Source organism: Tupaia chinensis, unplaced genomic scaffold, assembly GCF_000334495.1.
Source record: "Tupaia chinensis unplaced genomic scaffold, TupChi_1.0 Scaffold000438_1, whole genome shotgun sequence".
Classification (NCBI taxonomy): Eukaryota; Metazoa; Chordata; class Mammalia; order Scandentia; family Tupaiidae; genus Tupaia; species Tupaia belangeri.
In genome coordinates, this window is record NW_006159943.1 from 87,528 (window position 1) to 114,046 (window position 26,519).

At 44.0% G+C, this 26,519-nt stretch overlaps 2 protein-coding genes across 2 annotated transcripts in view; one reads left to right on the forward strand and one right to left on the reverse strand.

Annotated features, from left to right (window-relative positions):
• Positions 1–20,716, reverse strand: part of LOC102479328 (GON-4-like protein) — a gene marked incomplete in the record, with an annotated part of 76,557 nt that extends 55,841 nt beyond the window's left edge. Inside the window, 8 exon segments of the mRNA XM_027774468.1 lie at positions 2,197–2,247; positions 2,436–2,510; positions 3,169–3,362; positions 9,382–9,573; positions 15,385–15,915; positions 18,472–18,516; positions 18,985–19,313; positions 20,638–20,716. Coding sequence (XP_027630269.1) covers positions 2,197–2,247; positions 2,436–2,510; positions 3,169–3,362; positions 9,382–9,573; positions 15,385–15,889 — 1,017 coding nt within the window.
• Positions 20,717–20,794: 78 nt separating this feature from the next.
• SYT11 (synaptotagmin 11) overlaps positions 20,795–26,519 on the forward strand; it is a 33,116-nt gene continuing 27,391 nt past the window's right edge. Inside the window, exon 1 of the mRNA XM_006155159.3 lies at positions 20,795–21,118. Within this exon, the coding sequence (XP_006155221.1) occupies positions 21,085–21,118 (34 nt within the window). The 5' untranslated portion in view covers positions 20,795–21,084. The remainder of the gene's footprint in view (positions 21,119–26,519) is intronic.

Genomic DNA, 26,519 nt, shown 5'->3' on the forward strand with positions numbered 1-26,519 from the left:
TTTCTTGTTTTCTGTCTCTCTGTCTCTCTCTGTCTTTCTGGTGAGCACACACACCCTACAGCAAAAACCTCTCACAAAGAAAAAAAAAAAAGAAAACCTGTAATATAGCATTTTAGGTCCACAGGCCTTCTCACAATCAGAGAAAGAATGGACTTTCTCAGGACTATCACTTTCCTTGTCACAGAAGGTAAATACAATCTGAATAAATGCTTATTAAGAAGGATATGGGGAAGCCAGCAGTTGGCGTAATGGTTATGTCGCTGGACTCCCACATGGCCGACCATGGTTCAAGTCCTGGGTCAAGCGGCTTAAAATTCACACATGGCACACATGCATACATGCTAAAAATTCCGAGAGGAAAATGGAGGAGAAGGGAATATGGCATTGCTATCCCCTCTGGGGGGGGGGGAGTGATTTCTCGTTTCTGTCTTCTCTCTGTTGAGTGTGCATACCCTGTAGAAAAAAGTCTCTCACATACACAAAAAAAGGGAACGGGATGATTGTAGACCTCAATGTGATACTTCAGAAGTCTTCGACTGCTTCTTGTACTTCAATGTTCAAACAAAGTGTGGGCTGGCAGGCGGTATGGTGGTTAAGAAAGCCGGACTCCCACACGACTGACCATGGTTCGAGTCCATGGCGGCTTGCTTTCTCACTTTCCCTCTCTCTCTCTCTCTCACTCTGTCCCTCTATGGCCAAATTAAAATAAAGTTTAAAAATTCTTTTTTTTTTTTGAGAAGTTATTGCTATAGCGTACATGCACTCACCAGAAAGACAGAGACAGACAGAGATATAGAAAGCAAGAAACCACCCCCCAGGGGGGATGGCCACACCACAATCCCTTCTCTCCTCCATTTTCCTCTTGGGATCTTGGGCACACACTAACATGCACCCAGAGTGAGTCTAAGCCACCAGGTCCGACACTTGAACCGCGGTCAACTACGCGGGAGTACAACGACATAGCCATTAAGCCAACTGCTGGTCCCCTTTAAAAATTCTTAAAACTAGGGGCCAGCAGTTAGTGTAATGGCTATGTCACTGAACTCCCAAGAAAAGGGGCCAGCAAGTAGCATGGTGGTTAAGGCGCTGGACTCCCACATGGCTGACCATGGTTTGAGTCCCAGGCCGGGCAGCTTACTTTCTTTCTCTCTTTCTCTCTCTCTTTCTCTGGACAAACTGAATAATAATTAATTAATTAATTTAATTTAATAATTCTTTAAAAAGAAAAAAGAAGTCATTGTCTGCTTAAAAACAGGTTAGGGAGGGCCAACAGATGGTATAGAGGTTAAGGCAGCTGAAGCCTACATGGTTGACCACATGACTCAAGTCCCAGACCTAGCAGCTTGAAAATCATGCTAGTCCGGAAAGGAGAAGGGAGGGGAAGGAGCTGTGACGTGGCCACCACTCCTTGTTTCTTTTCCTCTCTCCAACAAGTCACATCTCCTATAGAAAACTAAAAAATTATACATAAGCTACTCTATGTTGCCACATGTGACATGTTACATGAATAGAAAAATGCTTCCTTCATTGGTTTCAACCATTCAAAGTTGCATGACTATGTTAGTACCCAATCCTGAGAGGAAAACAGAGGGCAAGAGATTGTGGCATGGTGGCATGGTCATGCCCCTAGGAGCATTTTCTCACTTTTTCTCTCCCTGTCTCTACCTAGCACACATCCCTATAACAAATTTTAAAATCTATATACGTGTGTGTGTATTTATGAGATATACATATATATGTATTTGAGAGATATATTACATATATGAGAGATAATGACTTAATTAATATGTTTTCTCTGCTTATAGTTTACAAATTTCTTTCGCTCTTTTTTTTAAATTTGCCAGAGGGCACATGTGCTCACCAGAGAGAGAGAGAGAGAGAATTAGAAAGCACCTCTCATGGGGCATGGTCATGCTACAATCCCTTCTCCATTTTTCCCTCCTTTTGGGATTTTGGGTACACGTACATACACACCCAGCGTATTTCTCAAGTCACCAGGCCCAGGACTGGAACTGCACAGGTGGCCATGTGAGATCCTCCTGCCTTAACCACCATGCCATCAGCTGGCTCACAAATAATTCTTTAAAGCGTGAAAAACAGACCAATCTTTCCTATATTTTCTTCTTTCCAAATTATATGGAATTAGATTCTATTTACCAATCCAAAAAAATAAAGAAGAAAAAAAAAAGCACTTACCACTCCTTTCTCCACCACCTCCTTCAGTTTAGAGCGTGTCATTTTAGGCTCCTAAGGAGTGGCAAATAGAAACAAAACAGTCAATAAAAATCACCATGTGATTCTTGGGTTTTGAAATGCTCACTTTACCCCCACTGTCAAACTGTCTACAAATCCCTAAAGGACCACCTGCTTTCAGCCACGTCACAGAGGCTTTCAACTGCCTCCCAACTTCAGAAGAGGAACAATCAATTACTCACAAACATTGGCATGTCTTCCGTCTCACTGATGGCTGCTTTCATCATAGCTACTACGTGTTCATTTGTGATTACTTCCTGGAGAAAGATCAAATTTCACTTCATGCAATCAGTGTTTGCCATTTAGACCATACTCACATCTAAGCAACTCCTAAAGGAGAGCTACACACTCAAAGAGCTTCTGACTGAAGAAAAGCAAGGCAACTGAAAGCAAAAGAAGGCAGAAACAAGTTTTGGACAGAAGCACACAGGTTCAAACTCCGGAGCAGCAAGTGGACAGATCTCATTAGCGGCTACAGGAACAGCAATGGCTCACAGGAAGAGGAATCCTGAGATAATTAGTTGCAGGCTCAGGGGTAACAGTAACCAACAGCAAGGCTCTGCAAACAGCTGTGCTGCTATATACATCCAGAGCACTAGGAACACATGGGCCCACAGAAGAGTAAATCTGCTGTGGACATCATCCACTTTGAGTATGACAATCAACAATCCAATCAGAAAAAGGAAGCAGAAGAACAGTTTATCTTTGAGATTATACTCTGCTTTAATATGCAATCAGATTTCATGCTTGTGCTGAGTGCAAAGAGAAAGCCATCTTGAAATGTAAATGGATGTCACAGGTACCCTGCAACTGTAATTCTCACGTCGCAAGTGTCAAGAACGTGCTGAGTGGTTTGTATTTGCCTTCTGTGGGAAATTTCCATCCCGGTTACAAAGCTGCCCAAGTCTTACTCACGTGAAGAATGTTTCGCACGTTGACTGCTGTTAGGTTGTGCTGCTTGGCACCATCCTCTAAAATACGGTCAAGCATGTCATCGAGTTTCACGTCGTAAGTCAAGGTCCCTTCTTCTTGACCCTTTCCCTCTCGTTTCCTCTTGGCACCCTTTTTCTTCTTTCTCCTTTTCTCACTTTCTTCATTGTCTTGTTCTTCTGCAAATAAAGAGTATCACCAGAATCTGTACCACAGCTGCTCTAGAACTTAGCCCAAAAGCCCATAGTAAAAGAAAATCAAGCTGCCAGCTGTCTAGCTCTGGAAATCAAAGAAGCCCATGGGGCCAAGAGATGGCACAGTGGTTAAGGCGGCTGGATCCCACATGGCCAACTATGTGGTTCAAGTCCCCACAGCTTGAAAAACACACTGGGCACATGTTTGCATGTGCCCAAAGTTCCAAGAGAATAGAGGAGAAGAAACTGCTGTGTAGCCATCCCCCAGAGGGGTGATTTCTCACTTTCTCACTTTCTCACTTTCTCTCTCTCTCTCTCTCTCTCTCTCTCCCCAGTGAGCACAGGTACCATATAGCAAACTTTAAAAAAAAAAAAAAAAAAAGACTATGATATGGCCGAGGTGATGACAGTGGAGTTGGTATTGGTACTGTGGTAGTGACCAAGCTAACATTCTCTGAATATTCTACATATTTTCTACACATCAATGATCAAGAAACATGCAAGGCAAAGACTAGTGTTCTTCCCACTGTGCAGAGGAAGAAACTGAGGAAGAGAAGATAAGAAACTTTCCCAACAGCTAAGTGACAGTCATGTCCTGAAGACAAGCACTTTAGCTCTAGAATTTACAGCCTAGTTACTAATCTATACCACCCAGACAATACAGAAAAAACCTGGGTTTCTGTCCCAATTCCACAACTTAACGGGGTAACCTTGGTAACGGTCTCATTTTTTTCTTACATGAAATACGGCAATCTGCCCATTGGGGATGCCATGCAGATTAAATGAAATAATATATATCAAAGCGCTTTAGAACCAATAAAACATTATACAAATGTAATTTATTATTTTTATTACACTGTTCAGTATAAAAAAAGAGGAAAACAAGCAACAAACCACGGGGAGAAATGCACTCTGAACTACACACAATAAAAGGAGCACACAGGCCACCAGGCAGAAAGAACTCACTCGTGCAAATGTGCTAAGTCTTAGACTAGGTCATCGTGGGACCAGCAGATGGAATAATGGTTACATGGCTGGACTCCCACGTAGTCAACCACAGTTTGAGCCCCAGGCCCAGAGGATTAAAACTCACGCCAGAAGCATGTTGTGTGCATGCCCAAAATCCCAAGAGGAGAATGAAGGAAAAGGGACTATAGAGTGGCCATCCCCCAGGGGTTATTTCTCACTTTCTCTCTAGTGCGTGCACACACCCAATAGTGAAAAATCTTTCAAAAAAAAAAAAGAACAGGTCGTCATGAAACACCAAAACAAGGTGCACTTCTCTCTGACAGCTACTGGGTCTGAAAACAAGGGGTCAGAGGAAGGTCACGTGAAAATGACCTCTATTTTAAAAGATTTTAAGAATTTTGGGGCCAGCAGATGGCGCAATGGTTACATCGCTGGACTCCCACATAGTCAACTGAGGTTTGAGTTCCGGACCAGGCGGCTTAAAACTCAGGCTGGGTGTGTGTACATGGTGCCCAAAATACCAAGAGGAGAATGGAGGAAAAGGGACTGGGGTGTAGCCATCCCCCTGGGGGGTGATTTCTCACTCTCTGTCTCTCTGGCGAGAGCACAAGCCCTGTAGCAAAAATCTCTCTAACAAAAAACAGAAAAAAGACGAAGAATTTCAAGGTCCAGAGCCAGCAGGTGGTGTGACGGTTGAGGCGCTGGACACTCACACATGGCAGACCACAGTTCAAGTCCAGACCTGGTGGCTTGTTTCTCACTTTCCCTCCCTCTCTGTATCTCTCTAATCAAATTAAAATAAATGAACAAACAAATAACAGTTAAATAATTATTGTTTAAAATAATAATAATTTAAAGCCACCCTCTGGTAATGTTTACTTATTGAAAAATTAGGAACCTCAAACAATTGGTTCAGCACTTAGGAACATAAAGAGCTTAATAAATGTTCACAAGGGCCGGCAGGTGGTGTGGTAGCTAAGGTGCTGGACTCCCACATGGTCTATCATGGTTCAAGTCCTGGACCTGGTGGCATGCTTTCTCAGTTTCTCACTCTCACTATTTCTCTCTGGTGAGCACGTGTGCTCTGTGTATCAAATTAAAAACTAATAATAATGATAAATAAAATTTAAAGTAAATAATTATTTTTTAAAAAGCTTAAAAATAAATAAATGTTCACAAAATAAATTAATTAAAATAAATTTAAAAAAGAAAAAAGAGGGACCAGAAGTTGGTGTAATGGCTATGTCGCTGGACTCCCATGTAGTCAACCGTGGTTTGAGTCCCTGACAGGTGGCTTAAACTCATGTATTCCCAAGATTCCGAGAAGAGAATGGAGAAGGGACTGTGGCATGGCCATCCCCCCTGGGGGGTGATTTCTCGCTTTCTGTCTCTCTGTCTCTCTCTGTCTTTCTGGCAAGCACACATGCCCTATAGCAAAAAACTCAAAAAAAAAAAAAAAAAAAAAAGACTACTAAAAAAAAAAGAATAAAAATAAATGTTCACAACTCTCAAACCAAAAATTCTTCTAATAGTCAAACCTATAAAGACTAATAACAATCACCAAGATATCCTTTACATTATCTTAGCAAAAACATGAAAAACACAAATGTCTAATATTAGAGAAATGATTAAGTAAATATTGATACAAACATACGCTAGAATATAATTAAGCCAAGAAACTATAACTTTCTAAAAACCTTTATATACACTTCTCTACCCCAAATCCCTCTTTTCCCCTCATTTATCCCTTTTCTCCATGAATTCTAAAACTTCTTCCTCTTTCCAACTCGTAGGTCTCCACTCCTCTGATCCTCACTTTCCTCTTCCATCCTTTTTCACGGAGACCAATCCAGCCAGCTCTGAGCTTCTGCCAGCTACCTTTTCCTCTTCATCCTATCAGTACTGTAACAATGGCTGGGCCAACCTCACGACCTGGTAGTTAAAGGAGCCAGGTCCTACATGACTGAGTGCGGCTCAAGTCCTTGGGCCTGGCGACTTGAAAACCACGGCAGGCATGCGTGTGTGCATGCCCCAAATCCCCACAGGATGGAGAAAAGGAGAAGGCACTGGGGCACGACACCCCCTTTGAGGAGTGCTTTCTCGCTCTCTCAAGGCCTGGCAGTTAAGAGAACAAGATTTTTTTTTTTAAGTTTATTTATTCATCCAAATGAGAGGGAGAGAAACACACCCACAACAAGGTGTGTGCCATGATCTATCCCCAACCCAGCGAGCCAGGGCCATGGGCACATGTACGCACACCCAACATGCACAGGGAGCTCTTAGGATTCAAACCCAAACTTTCCCATGTATCCCCAGCATGGCAAGTGTTATGGTAACACTGTGCCACAAGAGCTGGCCAAGAAAAAGATTTCTAATACCTGATGAAGTGTTTTTTTTTTTTTTGAGAGGTTTTTGCTATAGGGCGTGAGTGCTCCCCAGACAGTCAGAGAGAGACATAGAGACAGGAAAGCGAGAAATCACCCCCCAGGGGGATGGCCACACCATAATCCCTTCTCCTCCATTCTCCTCTCAGGATCTTGGGCACGCACGCACACGCGCCCGGCGTGAGTTTAAGCCACAGGGTTCGGGACTCAAACTGGGGCTGGCTACATAGGAGTCCAGCGACAGCCATTATGCTAACTGCTGGTCCCATTATCATTTCCTATTATGTCATAAGTAACAATGTTAACTACAAAACTGGTCCAGAAAAATAAAACTTGGAAAGAAAAGGTACGACTTAAAATTACAAATACTATACTGTAACCAATAAAATGTATCAACTAAGGGGCCAGCAGGTGGCATAGTGGTTAAGGCACTGGATTCCCACATGGCCAACCACAGCTCAAGTCCTAGACCTGAAGGCTTGAAACTCACACTGAGCACCTATGTAGGCATGCCCAAAATCCTGCGAGGAAAATGAAGAAGGGATTGCGGTGTGGCCCCCTGAGGGGATGATTTTCTACATATCTTTCTCTGTCTCTCTCCAGCAAGCACAAGTGCCCTATGACAAAAGTCTTTTTTAAAAAAAAGTTATCAACTAAAAATGACCCCTAAAAGTAAAATCTTCTTAGGACCAGCAGTTAGCGTAATGGCTATGTCGCTGGACTCCCATGTAGTCAACCATAGTTCAAGTCCCGGACGCGGTGGCTTAAACTCACGCCGGGCGCGTGTGCATGCGTGCCCAAGATCCCGAGAGGAGAATGAGGAGAAGGGACTGCGGCGTGGCCATCCCCCCTGGGGGGGCGCTTCTCTCTTTCTGCCTGTCTCTGTCTCTCTGGAGAGGGCATGTGCCCTACAGCAAAAACCTCTACAAAAAATAAATAAATAAACAAAAGTAAAATCGTCTTGGGTAAGACTGGTGGCCTAGTGGTTAAGGGAGTCAGATCTCATACGGCTGACTGCACAATTCAAATCCCAGACCCAGTGGCTTGAGAAACACGGAGGCATATGCGCATGTGTGCCCCAAACCCTAACAGAATGGAAAAATGGAGGACAGGGATTATGGCATGACTATGCCCCAGTAGGGGATGCCTCCTCTCCTTCTCTTTGTCTCTTTCTGGTGAGCACTCACACACACCCTTTGGTAGTTAAAAAACAAAAACAAAAAAAGAATGAGAGGTTTGTCGACTCTCAATCCTGGCAGGTGAGCAATCTCCAAGTACATGCAACATTATGGATAAATTTCAGAAACACAGTCTTGAGTTAAAAAGTCAGTCACAGATCTCCTTACCTTACTTTGGTTTTCTTCGTAGCACTTAAACCACCTGATACACTTTACGTATAAACGCCATGTTTCCACTGCCGCTCTCCGACATCAGAGTACAAGCTCTAGGAGGGCAAAGCAGCAGCTCCGTCTGTTTTATTCACTGCTCTACCCTGTGTCTGGGACAATTCTCAGCATGTAGTATACTCGAATACTCACTGAATGAATGAACAAATGAAGGAATCAGGAACAAAAATATTGTGTTTATTTAAATAACCTGTCACTTCTAGGCTATCTCTGAACCTAATATTGTTGTTGTTTGTTTTTTTTTTTAATTATTTTGGGACCAGCAGTTGGCGTAATGGCTATGTCGCTGGACTCCCATGTAGTCGATAGCGGTTTGAGTCCCGGACTCAGTGACTTAAACTCACGCCGGGCGCGTGTGCATACGTGCCCAAGATCCTGAGAAGAGAATGGAAGAGAAGGGATTGTGGCATGGCCATCCCCCCTGGGGGGTGATTTCTCGCTTTATGTCGTTCTGTCTCTCTCTTTCTAGCGAGCACACACGCTCTACAGCAAAAAAAAAAAAAAAATTTAACTTTATTTTTTATTTTGACTAGAGAGGTACAGACAGAGAGACAGAGAGAGAAAGTGAGAAAGCAAGCCACCAGGTCTAGGACTCGAACCACGGTCAGTCACCATGCCACCTGCCGGCCCCGCCTAATGTTTTTTTTTTCCTCTTTCTCTGGCAACATTTGCTAACCAGTCCAATATGAAAAAGATACGTGATAATGTGGTTGTATAAAATTCTTAATAAAAAAAGATTAAAAACTAGAAGAAAGAAAAAAGGCAGTCACAAAAAGTACATACATATAACTTCATTCACATAAAAAGGTAACAGACAAACCCATATATGCTACCAGAAGTGAGGACAGCAGGTAAACATGGGTGTGAGGCACAAACTGAAAGGAACTCCTGGGTCCTGGTAACATTCTGCTTCTTGCCTGGTTGCTGGTGCATGCATGGGCATATATTAAATTGGGGGTTTTTATATTTTATTTAATTTTATTTATTGTATTATTATCACTTTCAAGTTTGATCACACAGGGAGAGAAAGTGAGAAAGTAAGCCACCAGGTTTCGGACTTGAACCGCAGTTGGCCATGTGGGAATCCAGTGCCTATAACCACCATGCCACCTGTTGGTCTCGGGCATGTATTAAATTTCTAAAAATTCAGTGAACTCAGGATATCTTAGAATATGTGCATTTTCCTACATATGACACTTCAATAAAGAGGTTTTGGTTTTTGTTGTTGTTTTTAATTAAGCCTACCCATTGGAATAAAGAGTCCACCATCCTCCATTTCTTCCTCAGCTTGCAGAGCCAAAGTCCTGTGTGGCTTTTCTTGAGGAGAGGCGCAGGCCTCTGGCTGGGATGACTTCCTAGGCTGGGCTCCTGGTTTTGCAGATTGGCTGCCTGATGGTAATGAAAGCATCTCCCCTCCAGAATGCATCTGAGGTTTTCCTAGAAGAATCACAAACGTTGTTCTACGCTTTGTGCTTTCTCAATTCTGCTTGGTTACAGAAATCAGCATCTTGTTATAAAGTCTGTTTAGTTAGACACATTCATGAATGAAGCATAGACGCTACGGGCATTCTCTCTCAAACATAGGCTCCTAAGAAAAACGCCGATATCGGAGCTCAGATCAAACTTACCCATCTGTAAAGAAAAGGCGCTGAACCAGTAATTGCTAAGGTACATCTGGCTCGAATATGCTTTCAGCTCTGTATTTTTCCCCATGGAAAAATCAGATTCATAATTGTAAAGGAGGCACTACGGATGACAAAGGGACATTCTATATACTGGATTATCGGAAAAGTCATGACTCATTTTTGCATAGAAAAATACGTCATAACTTTCCCGATGACCTAATAGATGACCATTAACAACTACATTTAATCAAGTATAAATGATAATTATAAAATGTCCTGATTCTACAAATCAATTTTACAGAACAGTAAACATCACTATAAAATTACAAATATATGGTTCTACAGTTCATTAGACAACTTTCTCACCTCATCTCTTCATAAACACTCTGTAGGGGGAGAGTAGCAGTAAGAAGGAAAAAAAACGTTCATATGGTATCAAAAGAAAACACTGCAAATCAAGTTGTCAGGGGAAAGAGAATACACACACATAGAGGCCTGCTTACACCTGGAGTGTCTCAGGAATTTACCCAAGGACATTAAACAATGATCCGAAAGGGGACCTGGGAACAAGACACAGTAAAAGGGTGCCTAACTTTTTCATATTTGTATACTCCCTACATGGAAAAAAATTTCAAAAAGAGACCAAATTCTGTGTCACTGGGTCCCATTCAAAACAGATAGCCTTGAGCTAGCCAGTGGCATGGTGGTTTAAGGCAGCGGAATCCCACCCACACGGCCAGCTACATGAATCGAGCCCAGTCCCACCCCAGCCTGGCCCAGGATCTATGCATGCATGTCCCAAATCCCAAAAGCAGGTGAAATGAAGGAGGCGAGGTAATATGCCCAAAATCCCAAATGGAGGGAGAAATGGAAGAGAAGAGATTGTGGCGCAACCATCCACCAGGGGAGGTGCTTTCTCACTTTCCCCCTCTCTTTCTGTCTCTGGCTCTCACTGTGTCTCCTTCCCCCGCCCCCTCGCTCAGTCTCCTGAGAAAAAAAAAAAAAAAAATTATGATTTTGGACTGTTTTCTCACCATTAGTAGTCTCAACTGGTGAAAACATGTTTTTCAACTGAAGAATCACCCCCTACCTTTTCAAGAAAAAAAGCCTTTATTTTCAAATAAATCATGAACTGATCCTGAATACTTATAATCTTGTAACTTTACTTCCAGAGTCCGTGGGTTTTTTTTTGTTTGTTTGTTTTTGTTTTATTTTTTAATTTTGCTACAGGCTTGTGCTTTCTCAAAGAGGGGATGAGGGTATACCCTCCCCAAGGTCAATGGACACACTGCAATACCTTCTCCTCCATTCTACTCTCAGGATTTTGGACATGCACATGCCCAGGATTTTGCTCAAGCCATCGAGTCTGGGACCTGAATCACACAGTGGCTCATGTGCAATACAGCTGCCCTACCCACTGCATCACCATCTAGCCCAGGCTTTGGCTTTAATGGGACCTGTTATGCAAGGAGCTGAACCCGAAAGCCATTAAATCAAAATTCCTGTTGGAGCCAGTAGGTGACGTGGAGGTTAAGATGCTGGACTCCCACCTGGTTAACCACAGTTCAAGTCCTGGACCTAGTGGCTTGAAACCAACGCTGGATGCATGTGAGTGTGTGCCCAAAATACCAAAAGGAGAATGGAGGAGAAGGGACTGTGGTGTATCTATTTCCCTTTGGGGAGAGAGTTCTCACTTTCCAGTCCATGTCTCTGGCGAGCACATGCACCCTATACCAAAAATCTCTAAAAAAAATTAATAAACATGCACCCTATACCAAAAATCTCTAAAAAAATTAATAAAACCTGGAACCAGCAGTTGGAGTAATGGCTATGTCACTGGACTCCCAAGTAGTTGACCATGGCTCAAGTCCCAGACCCGGTGGTTTTAAGTGACGCCAGGTGCATGTACGTGCATGCCAAAGATCCTGAGAGGAGAATGTAGGAGAAGGGATTGGGGCACGGCCATCCCCCCCGGGGAACTGATTTCTAACTTTCTGTCTCTCTGTCTCTGTCTTTCTGGTGAGCGCACACGCCCTATAGCAAAAATCTCCCAAAAAAATAAAAAATAAAAAATTTAAATTTAGGGTACCAGCAGTTAGCGTAATGGCTCTGTCACTGAACTCCCATGTAGTCAACCGCAGTTCGAGTCCTGGACCTGGTGGCTTGCTTTCTCACTTTCCTTCTCTGGTGATTTCTCACTTTCTGTCTCTCTGTCTCTATCTTTCTGGCAAGTGCATGGGCCTTATAACAACAACAACAAAATTGTTTTTATTTGTTACTATTATTTTTTAATATGATCAGAGGAAGAAAAAAAGTAAAGGAAGTGAAAAAGCAAGCCACCAGGTCCAGAACTGCAGTTGACCATGTGGAAGTTCAGTGTCTTAACCACCATAATACCTGCTGGCCCCTTTAATACATTCTTTTAAGAATTATTTTATTTAACTTTCATTTATTTATTCACTTGTTACTTTCTCTTTTTTTTTTTAGAATTTTTTAAATTAATTTTACTTGTCTTTTTTTTTTTTTTTAATTTTGACCATACACGGGGAGGGGAGGCAGTTTGAAAGCAAGACACCAGGTCCAGACCTTGAACCATGGTTGGCCATGTGGGAGATGTCCAAGTGTCCAGCACCTTAACCACCACGCCACCTGCTGGTCCCTCATGTTTCTCTCAATTTCACCATACAGAGAGAGGGAGAGAAAGTGAGAAAGCAAGCCACCAGATCCAGAACTCGAACCAGTCAGCCACGTGGGAATCCAGTACCCTTAACCACCACGCCACCCGCTGGTCCCCCCCTTTAATATTCTTAATAAGTGTTTTTTCCCCCATTGTTAATTGACTGTGTTGGTACTGTATGGTGAGTGTATATACTGCAAAATGTTGTGTTTCTGGTCTTACTGCATTTGAAGTAGTTAATGAGTTGTCTGGAACACACTGTCGGAGATGGAGGTTTTGGGGAAAAGAGCTCTCCTACAGAACCAGCTCTTACCATGGTGCACCCCTGCAGACACACTCGGAACAGCTTCATTACTAGTGTACTAGTGCTGGGGCACATGTTCTATCTGGAAATGTAGATCGAAACAATGGGTTTGGTTGTTCTTGTTTTCTTCCCTTCGCTCTAGGGCATGTGTACCCTATATTACTCCAGATGGTATAAATGAGAAAAGTGGCTTTAAGCTACTAGGGAGGCTGTTTATATTGTTTTGTCTTGTTTTAAGAGGTTTTGGGGTTTTTTAAATAACTATTTATTTAATTTTATTTATTCGTTTATTTTTTAATTTGACCATCGCGAGGCAGAGAGAGAGAGAGACAGAGAGAGAGAGAGAAAGTGAGAAAGCAAGCCACCAGGTCCAGGACTCAAACCATGGTTGGTCATGTGGGATATATATTTTTTTTTTTTGGTAAAAGGAGTGTGCACTTGCCGCAAAGAGAAAGTGAGAAATCAGCTCAGTGGGGATGGCCACACCGCAATCCCTTTCCTTCCACTCTCCTCTCAGGACTTTGGTCATTCATGCACACACATCCAGTGTGATTTTCAGGCCACGGGGTCTGAAACTAGACCCATGGTCATGTGGGGTCCATCTGCCTTAATCTCCATGCCCTCTGCTGCCCCCCACAAACATATTTTGATATCTAACTTTCTCTCTCAAATTTCTTCATCACGTCGAAGTGGCACAGAAATTGTTTGCTCTGACAGTTGATTTAAAACATGATCGGGGGCTGGCAGGTGGTATGGTGGTTAAGAGCACTGGACTCCCACGTGGCCACCTGGAGTTGAGTCTCGGACCTGGTGGCTTGTTTTCTCACTTTCCTTCTCTCTCTCTCTCTCTCTCTGTCCCTCTCTGGTCAAGTTTAAAAATAAATAAAGTTAAATAAAATAATTCTTAAAAAGATAAAATTTAAACAAACAAACAAACAAACATGACCTGTTGGGGCCAGCAGACATGGTGGTTAAGGCAGTAGATTCACATGGCCAACTCCATGGTTCAAGACCCAGACTCAGTGACCTGCAAAACACACCGGATGTGTGTGTGCACAAATTCCCAAAATCATAAGAGGAAAATGGAGAAGGGACTGTGGCATGACCAGCCCCCTGGGGGGTAACTTCTCACTTTCCCTCTCTCCGCCTTTGTCTTTCCCCAGTGAGCGCATAGCTGTATAACCAAAAAAAAAAAAAAAAAATTGAGGACAAAATAAGACCACCAAAAAGGGAAAAGGGAAAGCCACTTAAAACCTAATCAAAATGAGGAAGAGAAGTTGATTTTTTTTAATACATAAATGCATTCTGCTTGGCTATTAAAATGGCAATCACTGGGCCAGCAAGTGGCATGGAGGTTAAGAGGACGGTTGGGGACAGCAGGTGGCATGGTGGTTAAGGCGGCCGGACTCCCATGTGGCTGACTACAGTTCGAGTTTCAGACCTGGCAGCTTGCTTTCTCACTTTCCTTCTCTCTCTGGTCAACTTCAGAAAAAAAAAAATAATAAAATAAAATAAAATGACAACAAATAAAATTGAATAAAATACTTCTTAAAAAAAAAAAAAAAGATGACGGCTGATCCCTCATGGGCAGACTATGCAGTTCCGAGTCCGGGAAACAGCAGCTTGAGAATCATGGAGGTGCGCGTGCATGGGTGTCCAAAACCCCACATGGAGAATGGAGAAGAGGAGACTGTGGCATGACCATCCCCCCTGGGGTTGCTTTCTCACTTCCCTCCCTCTCTCTCTGGCAAACACATTCACCCTATGGCAAAAACTAATAAAAGGCGAGACAGTAGGTGGCATGGTGCTTAAGGCACTGGATTCTCACATGGCAGATTGCATGGTTCAAGTCCCAGACCTAGAAGCCTGAAAAACATGCTGGGTGTATGTGCATGCATTCCCAAAACCCCAAGAGGAGACTGGAGAAGAGACTGTGACAGGGCCATCCTCCCCGGGGCTGATTTCTCACTTTCCCTGTCTCTCTTCGACGATGGCACACACCCTATGGCAAAAACCTAAAAGAAAAAAAAAGGTTATCACCTACCTATAGGAGCAGTCCAAGCACCCTGGCATGAAAAAACAGAGCCCTTCACAGTCCAAGCACAATCTACCACAGTGAAATCACCTCCCACCACTTCTTCCAAGCTACTACGCCACCGTCCTCTTCTCGCTGTGCCTGTGCTGACCACTCTCGGCCTAGTTAGCCGTGCCACCATTCAGCCCCATGGCAGTTCACCCTTCCTGACTGAGGTGAATTCACAGAGGGCCTTTCCATGACCCACGCAGCACTCTCTCCTTCAGCCACTGCTCCTCTCCAGCCCCAGCTCAGACACCCACCAAATCACAGCAGTCATACACAGAAATGGAGCTCCTCCCTCCAGATAGGCAGAAAAAAAAGGATGAGAGGGAACAAATAAAGGGTTACGGAAGAGGATCTAGAGGATGAGACGGGGAGAAAAAGAGAAGAAAGCCTCTACCAATTCATAAAGCTCACCGCTGACCACTGTAACACCACAATTCCAAGCTAATCAGTACCCCCTTTCAGATACCCTTCTCTGAACAGGCACTACAGAGACGGCAATGGAAAGTAATTTTGACAAGGAAAATGTAGCCTGCAGACCTTTCTTTCTTTCACATCTTACCTCCTTCTTCCTTGACTTCTTCACTAGGCTCTCCTGAAAAAGGCTCCTTGAGGACAGGACGATAACCTTTGTCTTCTTGGGCAACTGGCCCGGGCCTGAGTACAATTTTCTTCCCTCGCCTAGAGCCAGAGGCCTGGGGTTTTCCTTTACCAACGTGTGTACTAAGGGCATGGGGTGACTCCAAGGAAGGGAGGGTGATTCCCTGAGAGATGGCCACGTCCACAGCTTCTAGCACTGGTATGTCTGTGTCCTGGGGGGGCACCCTACAGGTCACAGATGGATCGTCCATTCCAAGTTCATTTCCTGCATCCTGCAGAGACTGTACTTCAAGGCCAGCTGCTCTGCCATGACAGGAACCCCAAGACAGTGTCACTGACCCCAAGTCTTTGACCTGGTCAGAGTCTGACTTAACAGCTGACTGTAGGTCTAGGTCACTTTCCTCTGGGTTGCCTGTATCCTGTGGAGATTCTGACGCTGTAGTTCTTCTCTTCTTACAGGGTAACATTTTAAAAGTCCCACTTGTGTTCCATCCTGAAAGGTGAAAGTAAGTTCTTAAGACTTTCATATTAATTAACGGTAGTAACATCTGCTCAAGTACCTCTGCAATTGTTCATGTTCACTTATGAACATGGTACTTCACACCAAATGCACAAGTCCCTGTTAGGTGGGACAGGAGAGACATAGTTAGAATGGCTAAGTTCAAATTCCAACTCCATGGGGCCAGCAGGAGGCATGACGGTTAAGGTGCTGGACTTCGACAAGGCCAAATATAGTTCGAGTCTTAGACCCAGTGGCTTGAAAATCATACCTGGCATGCGTGCATTCATGCCCAAAATCACAAGAGGGGAATGGAGAAGTGATTGCACGTGGCCATTCCCCTTGAGGGACGATTTCTCATTTTCTCTCACTGTCTTTCTGTCTTTCTCCCAAAATCACAAGAGGGGAATGGAGAAGTGATTGCATGTGGCCATTCCCCTTGAGGGACGATTTCTCACTTTCTCTCACTGTCTGTCTTTCTCCAGTCCAAAAGAGTATGTGCCCTAGGGACCAGCAGTTGACGTAATGGCTATGTCGCTGAACTCCCACGTAGTCAACCACGGTTCGTGTCCCGGACCCGGTGGCTTAAAACTCAAGCCAGGCGCGTGTGCGTGTGTGCCCAAGATCCCGAGAGGAGAATGGAAGAGAAGGGATTGCGGTGTGACCATCCCCCCTGGTGGGTGACTTCTCGCTTTCTGTCTCTCACTCTCAAAAAAAAAAAAAAAAAAAAAGAGTATGTGCCCTATGGCAAAAATCTAAAAAAAAAAAATTGGAAAAAAAAAAAACTCTAGTAGTTTCTGGCATTTTACCTTGACAAAGTGACTTAACCTATCTAAGCTTCTGTTTCAACTGATAAAAAAAAAAAAAAAAATTGTTCTTCCTGGATATTATAAGAATTTGACCTTAACCTATCTAAGCTTCTGTTTCAACTGATTAAAAAAAAAAATTGTTCTTCCTGGATAGTATAAGAATTTGATAGAGATTAGTAAGGGTGTTGGTGTTATCATTATCACTATCAGGGACATGGAACATGGAAACACCACAATGCTGAGCACAAACTATGGGGTCCCCCTGTTTGCACTTGTTTCCCAAGTCAGCCTCTCTGCTTCATGATCTTGCACAACTTACTTAACCTTGGGGCTGGCATGGAGCGTAGTGGTTAAAGAGACTGGATTCCCACATGGCCAACTAAAGTTCTATTCCCAGATCTGGCAGCTTGCTCTCTCCCTTGCTCTTTCTCTGTCTCTCTCTCTGTCTCTCTCTGGTCAAATTTAAAAAAATAATAACAAATAGGGAACCAGCAGTTAGCGTAATGGCTATGTCGCTGGACTCCCACGTAGTCAACCGCAGTTCACATCCCGGACCCGGTGGCTTAAAACTCATGCCGGGCACATGTGCATGCGTGCCCAAGATCCCGAGAGGAGAACAGAGGAGAAGGGATTGCGGCATGACCATCCCCTCTGGGGGGTGATTTCTCGCTTTCTGTCTCTATGTCTCTCTCTGTCTGGCGAGCGTACGCGCCCTATAGCGAAAACCTCTCCAAAAATAAATAAATAAATAACAAATAAAATTAAATACATAATTCTTTAAAGATAATAATAAGCAATTTAACCTGAACCTGTGTCTTTGGCTGTAACAGGCAATAAAAACAGCACTTACATCATCAGATAGTACCTGATCGATAATGGATAATGCTCGCTATTGTTGTTTTCATAAACAAGTATATCCTCTAAAGAAACAATGCAAAAGCAAAGTACTATGATGTAAAAAGGTTGGATTACATTTACAGAAAGTCTGTGCTGAAACAAGGGAAAAGAGATTCCTTCTGTTCTCTTTACTTATTACTTCTGTACTCCTAGCCTCAATTCCAGTTAGCGCATTTCAAGGAAAACCCTGATCTAAAATAGACAGTATCTTCTTTTTATGTTCTTACACAACTTGTTTGCAAATCTCTTATATTGTACTTACTACTTTTGTAACTGTCTCTTCATTTGTCTATCCCCTTCCGTCTCTGTCACCCAAAACTATGAACTTACTCAGGAAATATTACCTTTCAACTAGTATCCAGCAATATCTGGGTACTACAGATACTCAATGTATCACTGAGTATCTACCACACACTCTATGTATCACTGAGTACCGATGACAATGTATCACAGAGTACTGTAGATATGCAATAATTGTTCTCTAAATAAACCAATGAAAAAGGGTTTGAATAACTTATTTTGGGCAGCATTTGAACCAAGCAGCAGGCATTACATAGAAACTAACTGCATCTTTCTGCCAAGAAAACTTGACTCTCATAAACAGATCCAAGAACGAAATAAGCTGCCTTACATTACAGTCATTGGGGATGTCCAAGCAAAGCTTAAATGTCCACCTAGCAGAGCACCAGAAGAAAGCTTAACCTAGAAGACTAAGAAATAAAGGCCTTCTAGCTCTTAAGAATCTGACTCATAAGGTTAGTTTTAAACCTCCTTTTTTCAGTTTTTCCAGGACATCAGGAGAAATTTCCAATGCCCCCACCCCACCCCCAGCTGGTATCCTTACCTTGGTAATTAAGGCTCCATAAACTCGTGAAGATTCCGTTGACTCCTGTAAGGGAAAGTGGTGGGGGGAAGGAATGGAGTGGGTGTATGCCAGGCAACTACTTTACTTCTAAAATGAAATGCTGAAGTCAAGAGAGAGAAGAGGAAAGGAGAGAAGGCAAGAGGAGAGGAGAAAGCGAAAAGAAGCTACTATTCAAAGCGGCATACACGGACAGACTCCGGGAACCTCAAACACAGCAAGCCGGAAAGTCGGTTTCCTTGGGGACCACAGTCGGACCAACAGGGTGAATGCATGCCAAGCCCGAGGCAGCCTCTAAGTGGACCTTCCACGCCAAACATTGCAAAAATGGGTCCCAACTGCGCTTTCCACCCCAGTGCCGGGCACTAGCCCCAGGACCCACTTCTAACGAGAAATCTTTGCACCCCTACTTTCGGTCACGCACCCCACGTCCACCCTCGCACCCGACCCTTCATCCTGGAAATCCTTCGCCCCGGTGTCCCAGCTCCCACTTGCCTTTTCCCCACCAGCGCACTAGACCCAGCAACCTCTTAAACTGGCCAGATCCCGCGGAAACTCGGCTCCGACACCACCGGAAGTCGGCTAACGTCAGTGACTGACGTGCGCGCCCCCGAGTCCCACTGCGCGAGGCATCCCAGGGCGTCGAAGAGCATGCGCCAAACGCTGGCCGCCATACTATTTCAGGGTGAAGTGAAGCCACAGTGCTAGTACGTCAGGTGTTGGCAAAACAAACTTAAAGGAACTACGTTTTCTCTGCTTTTGGAGCCATCCTGCTCAAAACAAAACTGAAGGCTGAGATGCGGTGGTTTAATTTGATAGCTGATCTTTCATTCCGCAAGGCACAGGGAAATGTAGAATTCATAACATTTCAGACAGAGGAATCTCTACATTACATTTAACACAAGTTCCTGAATAAAACTGAGGCAATATTGGACACAAGCTATAGTAATTAGTAACATCTGTATACAACTCCGCATTGGGGTCAGCAGATGGCGTAGTGATTAAGGTACTACACTCCCACACGGCTGACCACGGCTCAAGTCCGGGACCTGGCAGCTTTGAGACATGCTGGGTTCGTGTGCATGGCCAAAATCCGGAAAAGAGAATGGAGGAAAAGGGACTGCAGCGAGGCCTTGCCCCCTGGGGGATGATTTCTCACTTTCTCTCTCTCTCTCTCTGTCTCTGCCTCTCCCGCCTGTGTATGCAACCTATAACAAAAATCTCTCTAAAAATAAATAAAACTGCATTGTATAAAATGCTGTCCTTAAATTATCACTTGGACTCCAGAACAAAATTCTACCTCATCCGGGTAGGTGATTTCACAGTTAGGAAGGTGAATCAGGTTTGGGGGGAACTAGGTATCCTGACTAACTCCTAATGCATTAACCCAGTGTCCAGAATGGTACCTAGGAGGTGGTGGGCGATGTTCAGTAATTCATGTTTTTTTAAATAAATGAACGAATGACTCCCAGAACCAAGTTCTTTTCACTTTTCTATAAGGACAGAATAAATGCTGGAAAAACACATCAACTTCCTCATTTTACATACGAACCACCAACAAATATTTATCCATTTGAACTGATCCTGTCTGTAAACATAATGAGACAAGATGAAAGTAATCACAACCAAAATGCAGGGTGAAATTAACGTAGTCATGGCTATAATAGCCAGAAGTCTGACTAACGTGAATCACACCAATTCTGCCAAATAGCCAGGAAGTCTCCAGAAGCTTGGAGTTTCTTTTGCGTCCTCCTTTTGACCTACCTACAGAAAACACAGATGTTTTGAGAACTGTTCAACACTGATTAACGTCGATATTGTCATAAGTCTTAAAAAAAAAAAAAAAGCTTTAATTTACACACCTCGAAATCTGTTTTACATTAAATGGCTTGTAGTAAATGTTCACAGTTATGCAACCATTCCCAGGTTTGGTCTTTAATCAGAGTTTCTGAAATTTAAGAAAGTTTCTATAGTACCGTTTAGTGGTCTCAGAAATGCGTAACAATAATGGCAATGGACACTGAAACCCAGGCACTATAGAATTTTGTTTTTCCAAAACCCTAGGCTCTCTCTCACCGAGAACATTCTGCATATTAAGTACAGGGGAGCGTAATCACAGGATCTACAAGACCTCATAAAAGAACCTACCACGCTTCTTTCTCTCTGCGGTCTCGGGTCCTCGGCCTCATAAACCCACCGCCCGCCAGTAGGCGGGGCCTCACTCTCGGGAAAACTCGGCCGTGGGAGGGGTCTCCTCCCGGAGAGCTTCCGGAAAGGGGTGGTGCCTGCATTCCGGAACCTTTCGGACAGAGGCGGAGTCTTCTGCCGAGGGACGTTCGGAAGAAGGCGGAGCCTACCTCGCATCAGGACCAGTCAGACTGCACCTGCATCCTTAGCTCAGAGCATCCCTGGAGCATCTTAACAGGCGAGCGCAGCTGGCAACCAGGGACCGGACCGTCGCAGGAGGCGTCCGCCAGATACCTTCCCCCTCCCTTGACCTAGAGCTCTACAGCGGCGGCCTCGGCACTGACCGGGGGTCCCCAGAGTTGTCTGCCCATTGCAAAAGCATTTATAGCAACAACCTCTGATTACGACATGGCTGAGATCACCAATATCCGACCTAGCTTTGGTAAGTAGATTCGGAGAAACTAAGCTTGAGATGCTCGGGGCTGTTGCAAAGCCAAGGCGACCCAGAGGCTGGTCATGGAGTGAAGCCCAGACCATAGCCTTCAAAGTGCTAGCCCCGCTGGAATCGGGCTGTGGTGGTGGGTAGCGGGCAGCGACCAGAGCCTGAACTTGAGCCATGGGCTGCAGAGACTGGTGAGGCCAGAGCCACAGCCGAGGGTGGGGAGGTCCAGGAGGCTAAAACCTTGTGTGGTGCACTGTCAGCACTCCTGGAGGTGAGAAACAGCAAGCGCGCGGAGGACGCGAACCCCTCCTTCTGGGGGAGGAGAGGTGGGGGGAGGCCGAGCCCTCCCCCTTGGGGCACGCAGGGCGGTGCCCCTTCCTCCCCCTCCCACTCCTAAGTGCTGCGGGGGAGGGAGGTGGCAAGGGGGATGGGGCATCAAGATGGCAGCTTGGAGACTGTGGGCTGTGTGGCTGGCAGCCAGGGGAGGCGGAGGCCTCTGGGGAAAGAGAGGTGCGGGGGTGGGGAGCAAAATGGAAGCCACTCCTTAAGCCAGTCAGCTGGATGCTGGGGCTGAGAGGAAACGTGAGCCCTGCAAGTCCTTTCTGCATTGTAATGGTGGGGTCCGTCCTATGCTACCAAATGGCGCTTGGTGCTCCTGGGCTAGGGGATGACGTGATGTCTATTTCTAGGCCTGGCAGCGCCTTCGCTCTCCTTCCCGGGCCTTTGTTCCCTGTTTCCTTGGGCTAGCTTTTCAAAAAGGGGGACTCACCCGCCGCTAGTGCTGGAGGGGGCGCGATCCAGGCCGGAGGGGGAGGGGCGAGAGGCCCAGCCCGGGGGAGGCCGCTTTGTGTACCAGAGAAAGCATTACGTCATCCCGGAGCGGCTGGTCCCCGACCCAGCCCTGTAAGTCTAAGATCAGTTTTACACTCTCTGGGGCAGAAAGTGGAGTAGAAAATAGGGAAGAAGATGAGAAAGACAAGCTTGAGAAGTTTTTCCTCTGTGGGGGATTCCTTTCAAATGAGCTAGGGAGCAAACTTTCTGGGCTATGCTCTCCTGATCCAATAAATAAATTAATCATAAAATAGACTTGCTCTGCTTATCTCTCCATTCTACTCCAGTTGAGAGGGGGGAAGTTAGTGAGAGTTGCTCCCAGCCTGAGGACCTTCGTATCCCTTAAGGACTCTGTCCCTCAAGTAATCTAGATGTTCTGAGTGTCCCTACTCCAGTATTTCAAGTGGGGGGGGGCACGATCCAGCTACCAAAAAAATGGCTTTTCTCATTCCCAGGAGGTATGGTATTTGAAAATGAGCCCACTGTGCCCTGCCCCCTTAACCATAAGGAAGACGACATAAGATCAGGAAACGTATGTTGGACAACAGACCTTTATATCCAGTAACTGTTCATTCCCACTTATTTTCCAGGGCGAAATCTTTAGGGTATTTTTTCTTCCACTTCACCTTCTGCATCTCTATACTTTGAGTCCTGAGCTTTCAAAATAACAGTCCCTTTTGAGATCACACAAGCAACCCATGATTTTCCTCCATCTCTTTCTTTTCTTAGCCTTCTTTCCAACAAATTCCTTTCTCTAACTGCAGTTCCAGAGTCCTTGGAAAAGTCCAGGGAATATTAGTGGAAAAGAAATTATATCACCCTTTTACTTATAACATTTTATTTAGTCCTAACCAATACTGTCTGGAGTGGGTATTGTTATACATATTTGTCATATGAGGAAACTGAGGCTCAGAGAGAGAGAATAACTTAGCCAAAGTTAAACTTTGGGAGGGTAGTGCTAGGATTTAAACCAATGTCTTGCCTTTGCCTAAATTTATTCTCCTTCTTCCATATTACACTGGCTTACCTGAGATCAAAAAGCTAGTTTCAGGAAAGGAAGTGTCCATAGCAGGTCTGATCAGAAGCTGAAGAAGATGAGCATAGTCCAGAGGTGTTTCGCTGGTTGCTAGACCCTTATGGAGGGTCTCCCACACAGAAAACTGGAGCTTCTGATGTCCACATCTCATAGAGTGCTTCATTTCAAATGCTGCGGCACTGAGGAGATACATCAAGCCAAGACTCAATTATCCATGACCTTGGAGGGCGAAAGGAGCAAGTAGCACAGGTCACCGCGATTTATAGCTACTTTAAAATGCTCTCTTCCGCCATTAGCTATAAGTTCCTTTTCCCACCAAGCTTTGGATAGAGTAAGGCAAAGCACTGAGTCTCAACATCTCCAACTTTTCTAGTCTGCTACCTTAGATCTTGGGGAGAGGGAGCAAGAGTTAACAAATACTGAAATGAAGAAGGAAAAGGGCAAAAGTGGGAAACACGACCAGGAGGACACTTTAGTAAATCACAGATGGGCTCATCTGTTTCTATTTTTTTCCTTTATCCCCCTGAAAAATGAGAATCCTTCATCTTTTTTCTTTTTTTTCACCCTACTGCCATTTCCTTCCTTCTTTCCTTCATTCCTTTCTTTCTTTCTTTCTTTCCTTCTTTTTAATTTTGCCAGAGGGCATATGCACTCACCAGAAAGAGACAGTAAGTGAGAAAGCACCCTCCCATCCCATAGGAAATGGTCATGCCCGCAATCCTTTCTCCTCCATTTCTCCCTCCTTTCAGGATTTTGGACTCATGCACGCACACACACCTGGTGTGTTTTTGCAAGCCTCCACAGGCTTAGAATTCAAACTACACTGTCAGCCATGTGGAATCCAGCCACTTTAACCACTAGGCCACAGGCTGGCCTCTCTACTGCCATTTTCTAACAATACTGTTGAGGCATTCTAAGCAGCAGTGGGTTCTCTTTTAGTTCACAGAGTTAAATCAATGGTACAGCCAAAGGGGTTGCCCAGATGTTTCCTAATCTAGAACTTTCTATCTTCCTTTCAAATGAGCTCAGAAATGTACTTGTCTTGGTAGTTCCCTTCTTTCCTCTTAACCGTAGAAATGATTGATGTTTACTTTCACTAGTCAGTAGCCAGCAGTTTGCAGGAAAGCCTCTGACTTCCCTCTAAATGGAGGGCCACTTGTTCTGTGCCCATTCTGATTGACAATGGAATCCAGTCAGTTGTTCAGACGGATATTTACTGAGCTCCAGTTAGAGGGAAGGGGCCAAGGGGTTCAAAGATGAACAGGGTGTTGTTGCTGCTGCCCTTGAGACTGCCTCCATTTTGTGAAACCTCTCCTTTCAAGTTCTTGTTTCATTTAATATTTTTAAACAGTTATTATTATTCAATATAGCTATGAACATGCTCACCTTGATTTATTTTGTTAATAATCGTTTACTCCTTATCTATATTATTGTAAAATGTGATCTTTTCTTATCCGGTTCCAACTTGCATAGAACCATGAGAGATCGAGTTAGAAAGAGCTTCAGAGACATCTAACTCAATTGCCTTTTAAAAATTCCCCATCAGGGGCCAGCAAGTGGCATGGCGGTTAAGGGCTCTGGACTCCCACATGTTCAACCACAGTTCAAGTCCCGAACCCGGTGGCCTGCTTTCTTACTTTCCCTCTCCCCTCTCTCTTGCACACGCTCTGTCCCTCTCTGGTAAAATTTTTAAAAATTAAAATTAAAAAGTAAATAAATAAGTAAAGTTAAATAAAATAATTATTTTTTTAAATACCTATCAGAATATACCTGATCAATGGTGATTCAACTTGTGATTGAAATTTTTCAACTGATGGGCCAGCAGATAGCATAGAGGTTAAGACACTGGATCCTACATGGCTGATCCCAAGGTTAGAGTCCGGGACCAGTGGTGATTCCTCACTCTTCCTCCCTCTCTGTCTTGTGCACAATGGCCAGGAAAAAAAAAAATGGAAACTTACTGCCTTATGCCTTATGAAGCAATCTGGGCCACCGAAAGACAGTTCTGGTAATAGTTCTTTGACTATTTTCATTAAATCAAAATCTATCTTCCTGTAACGTATACATGTTGGTCTGACCCTACACTCCAAAATAAAGTCATATCAGACCTTTTCCCATCAAAATGCCTAAAATAATTATAATTGAAGACAGTTGTTATTCCTAAACACACACAGCCAACCCCAATTTCTTCCATTTTTCTTCACTCAATATGGTTTCAGGTCTTTTACTATCCTGGTTATCCACAAGGTAAAGTACAGACGATGGTGTCAGGCAGGCCAGAGCTTCAGTCCTATCACTACCATTTGCTGGTGTGTGGCGCTGGGCAGACTGCAGAGTCCCCAGTCCCCTCAGTTATGACGTGGAGATATTAATGATACCTATTCAATGCCTTCTTTGATTCAGAAAGAAAAAGCTCTAGCACAATAACTGGCAGGGGCATAATCAATTCACACCCAGAAAAATAACAATTTTTAGTATTACCTGTGATATAACCGATACTCCATATGTACTATGAACGGTGCAAATGAAAGCATACCTACCCTAGGCTAGTTGGTGTTATGGTGGTTAAAGTGGCTGGATCCCACATGGCTGACTGTGCACTTCAAGCTCCAGATCTGGTGGTTTGAAAATCATGCTGGGCCTGTGTACATGTGTGTCCAAAATCCCTAGAGGAGAAGGGATTGTGGCGTGGTCATCCCCCTTGAGGAGGTGCTTCCTCACTTTCTCTTTCGCTTTCTCTTTTTGTCTCTCTCTGTCTCTGTAATGAATGCCTGTACCCTATAGCAAATTACCAAAGAAAGAAAGGTATTAATTATACCTACCCCTTGTGTGATCTGTCCATAGCATAAATCAGCATTAAGCTAATTATAATCCAAGTTGTGGTCACCTAAGTTACTAAGTCATTTTTGCCTGAACTTGTCAAGTGAGGTTATTGCCTATAGATAGGTTTCTAAGTCCAAGCAGAAATCTACATTTATCCCTAATATACATAATTATGTTGACTTTATCCTTTTTTAAAAAAAGAATTATTTTATTTAACTTTATTTATTTATTTTAATTTGCCCAGAGAGAGAGAGAAAGGGAAAGTGAGAAAGCAAACCACCAGGTCCGGGACTCAAACTACGGTTGACCATGTGGGTGTCCAGCGCCCTTAATCACCACGCCACCTGCCAGCCCTCTTATCCTCTTTTTCTAACCTGTGCAAGTGGTTTTAAATTCATGAACTCATTTGTTCACTTAGTATTTACTATGTACTACCAGGTTCTGTGACCTGCAGATATAGCAGTGAACAAAACAAAGTCACTATTTTTTGTTTGTTTTAGAATTATTTAATTTTATTCATCATCATCATTATTGTTAATTTGACCAGAGACAGAAAGGCAGAGAAGAAAGCGAGAAAGCAAGCCGCTAAGTTCAGGACTCAGCTGCAGTTGGTTATGTGGGACTCCAGCGCCTCAACCACCATGCCACCTGCTGACCCCATATGTTTGTTTCTTAGTTTGCTACAGGACACATACATGTCAGGGACAGAGA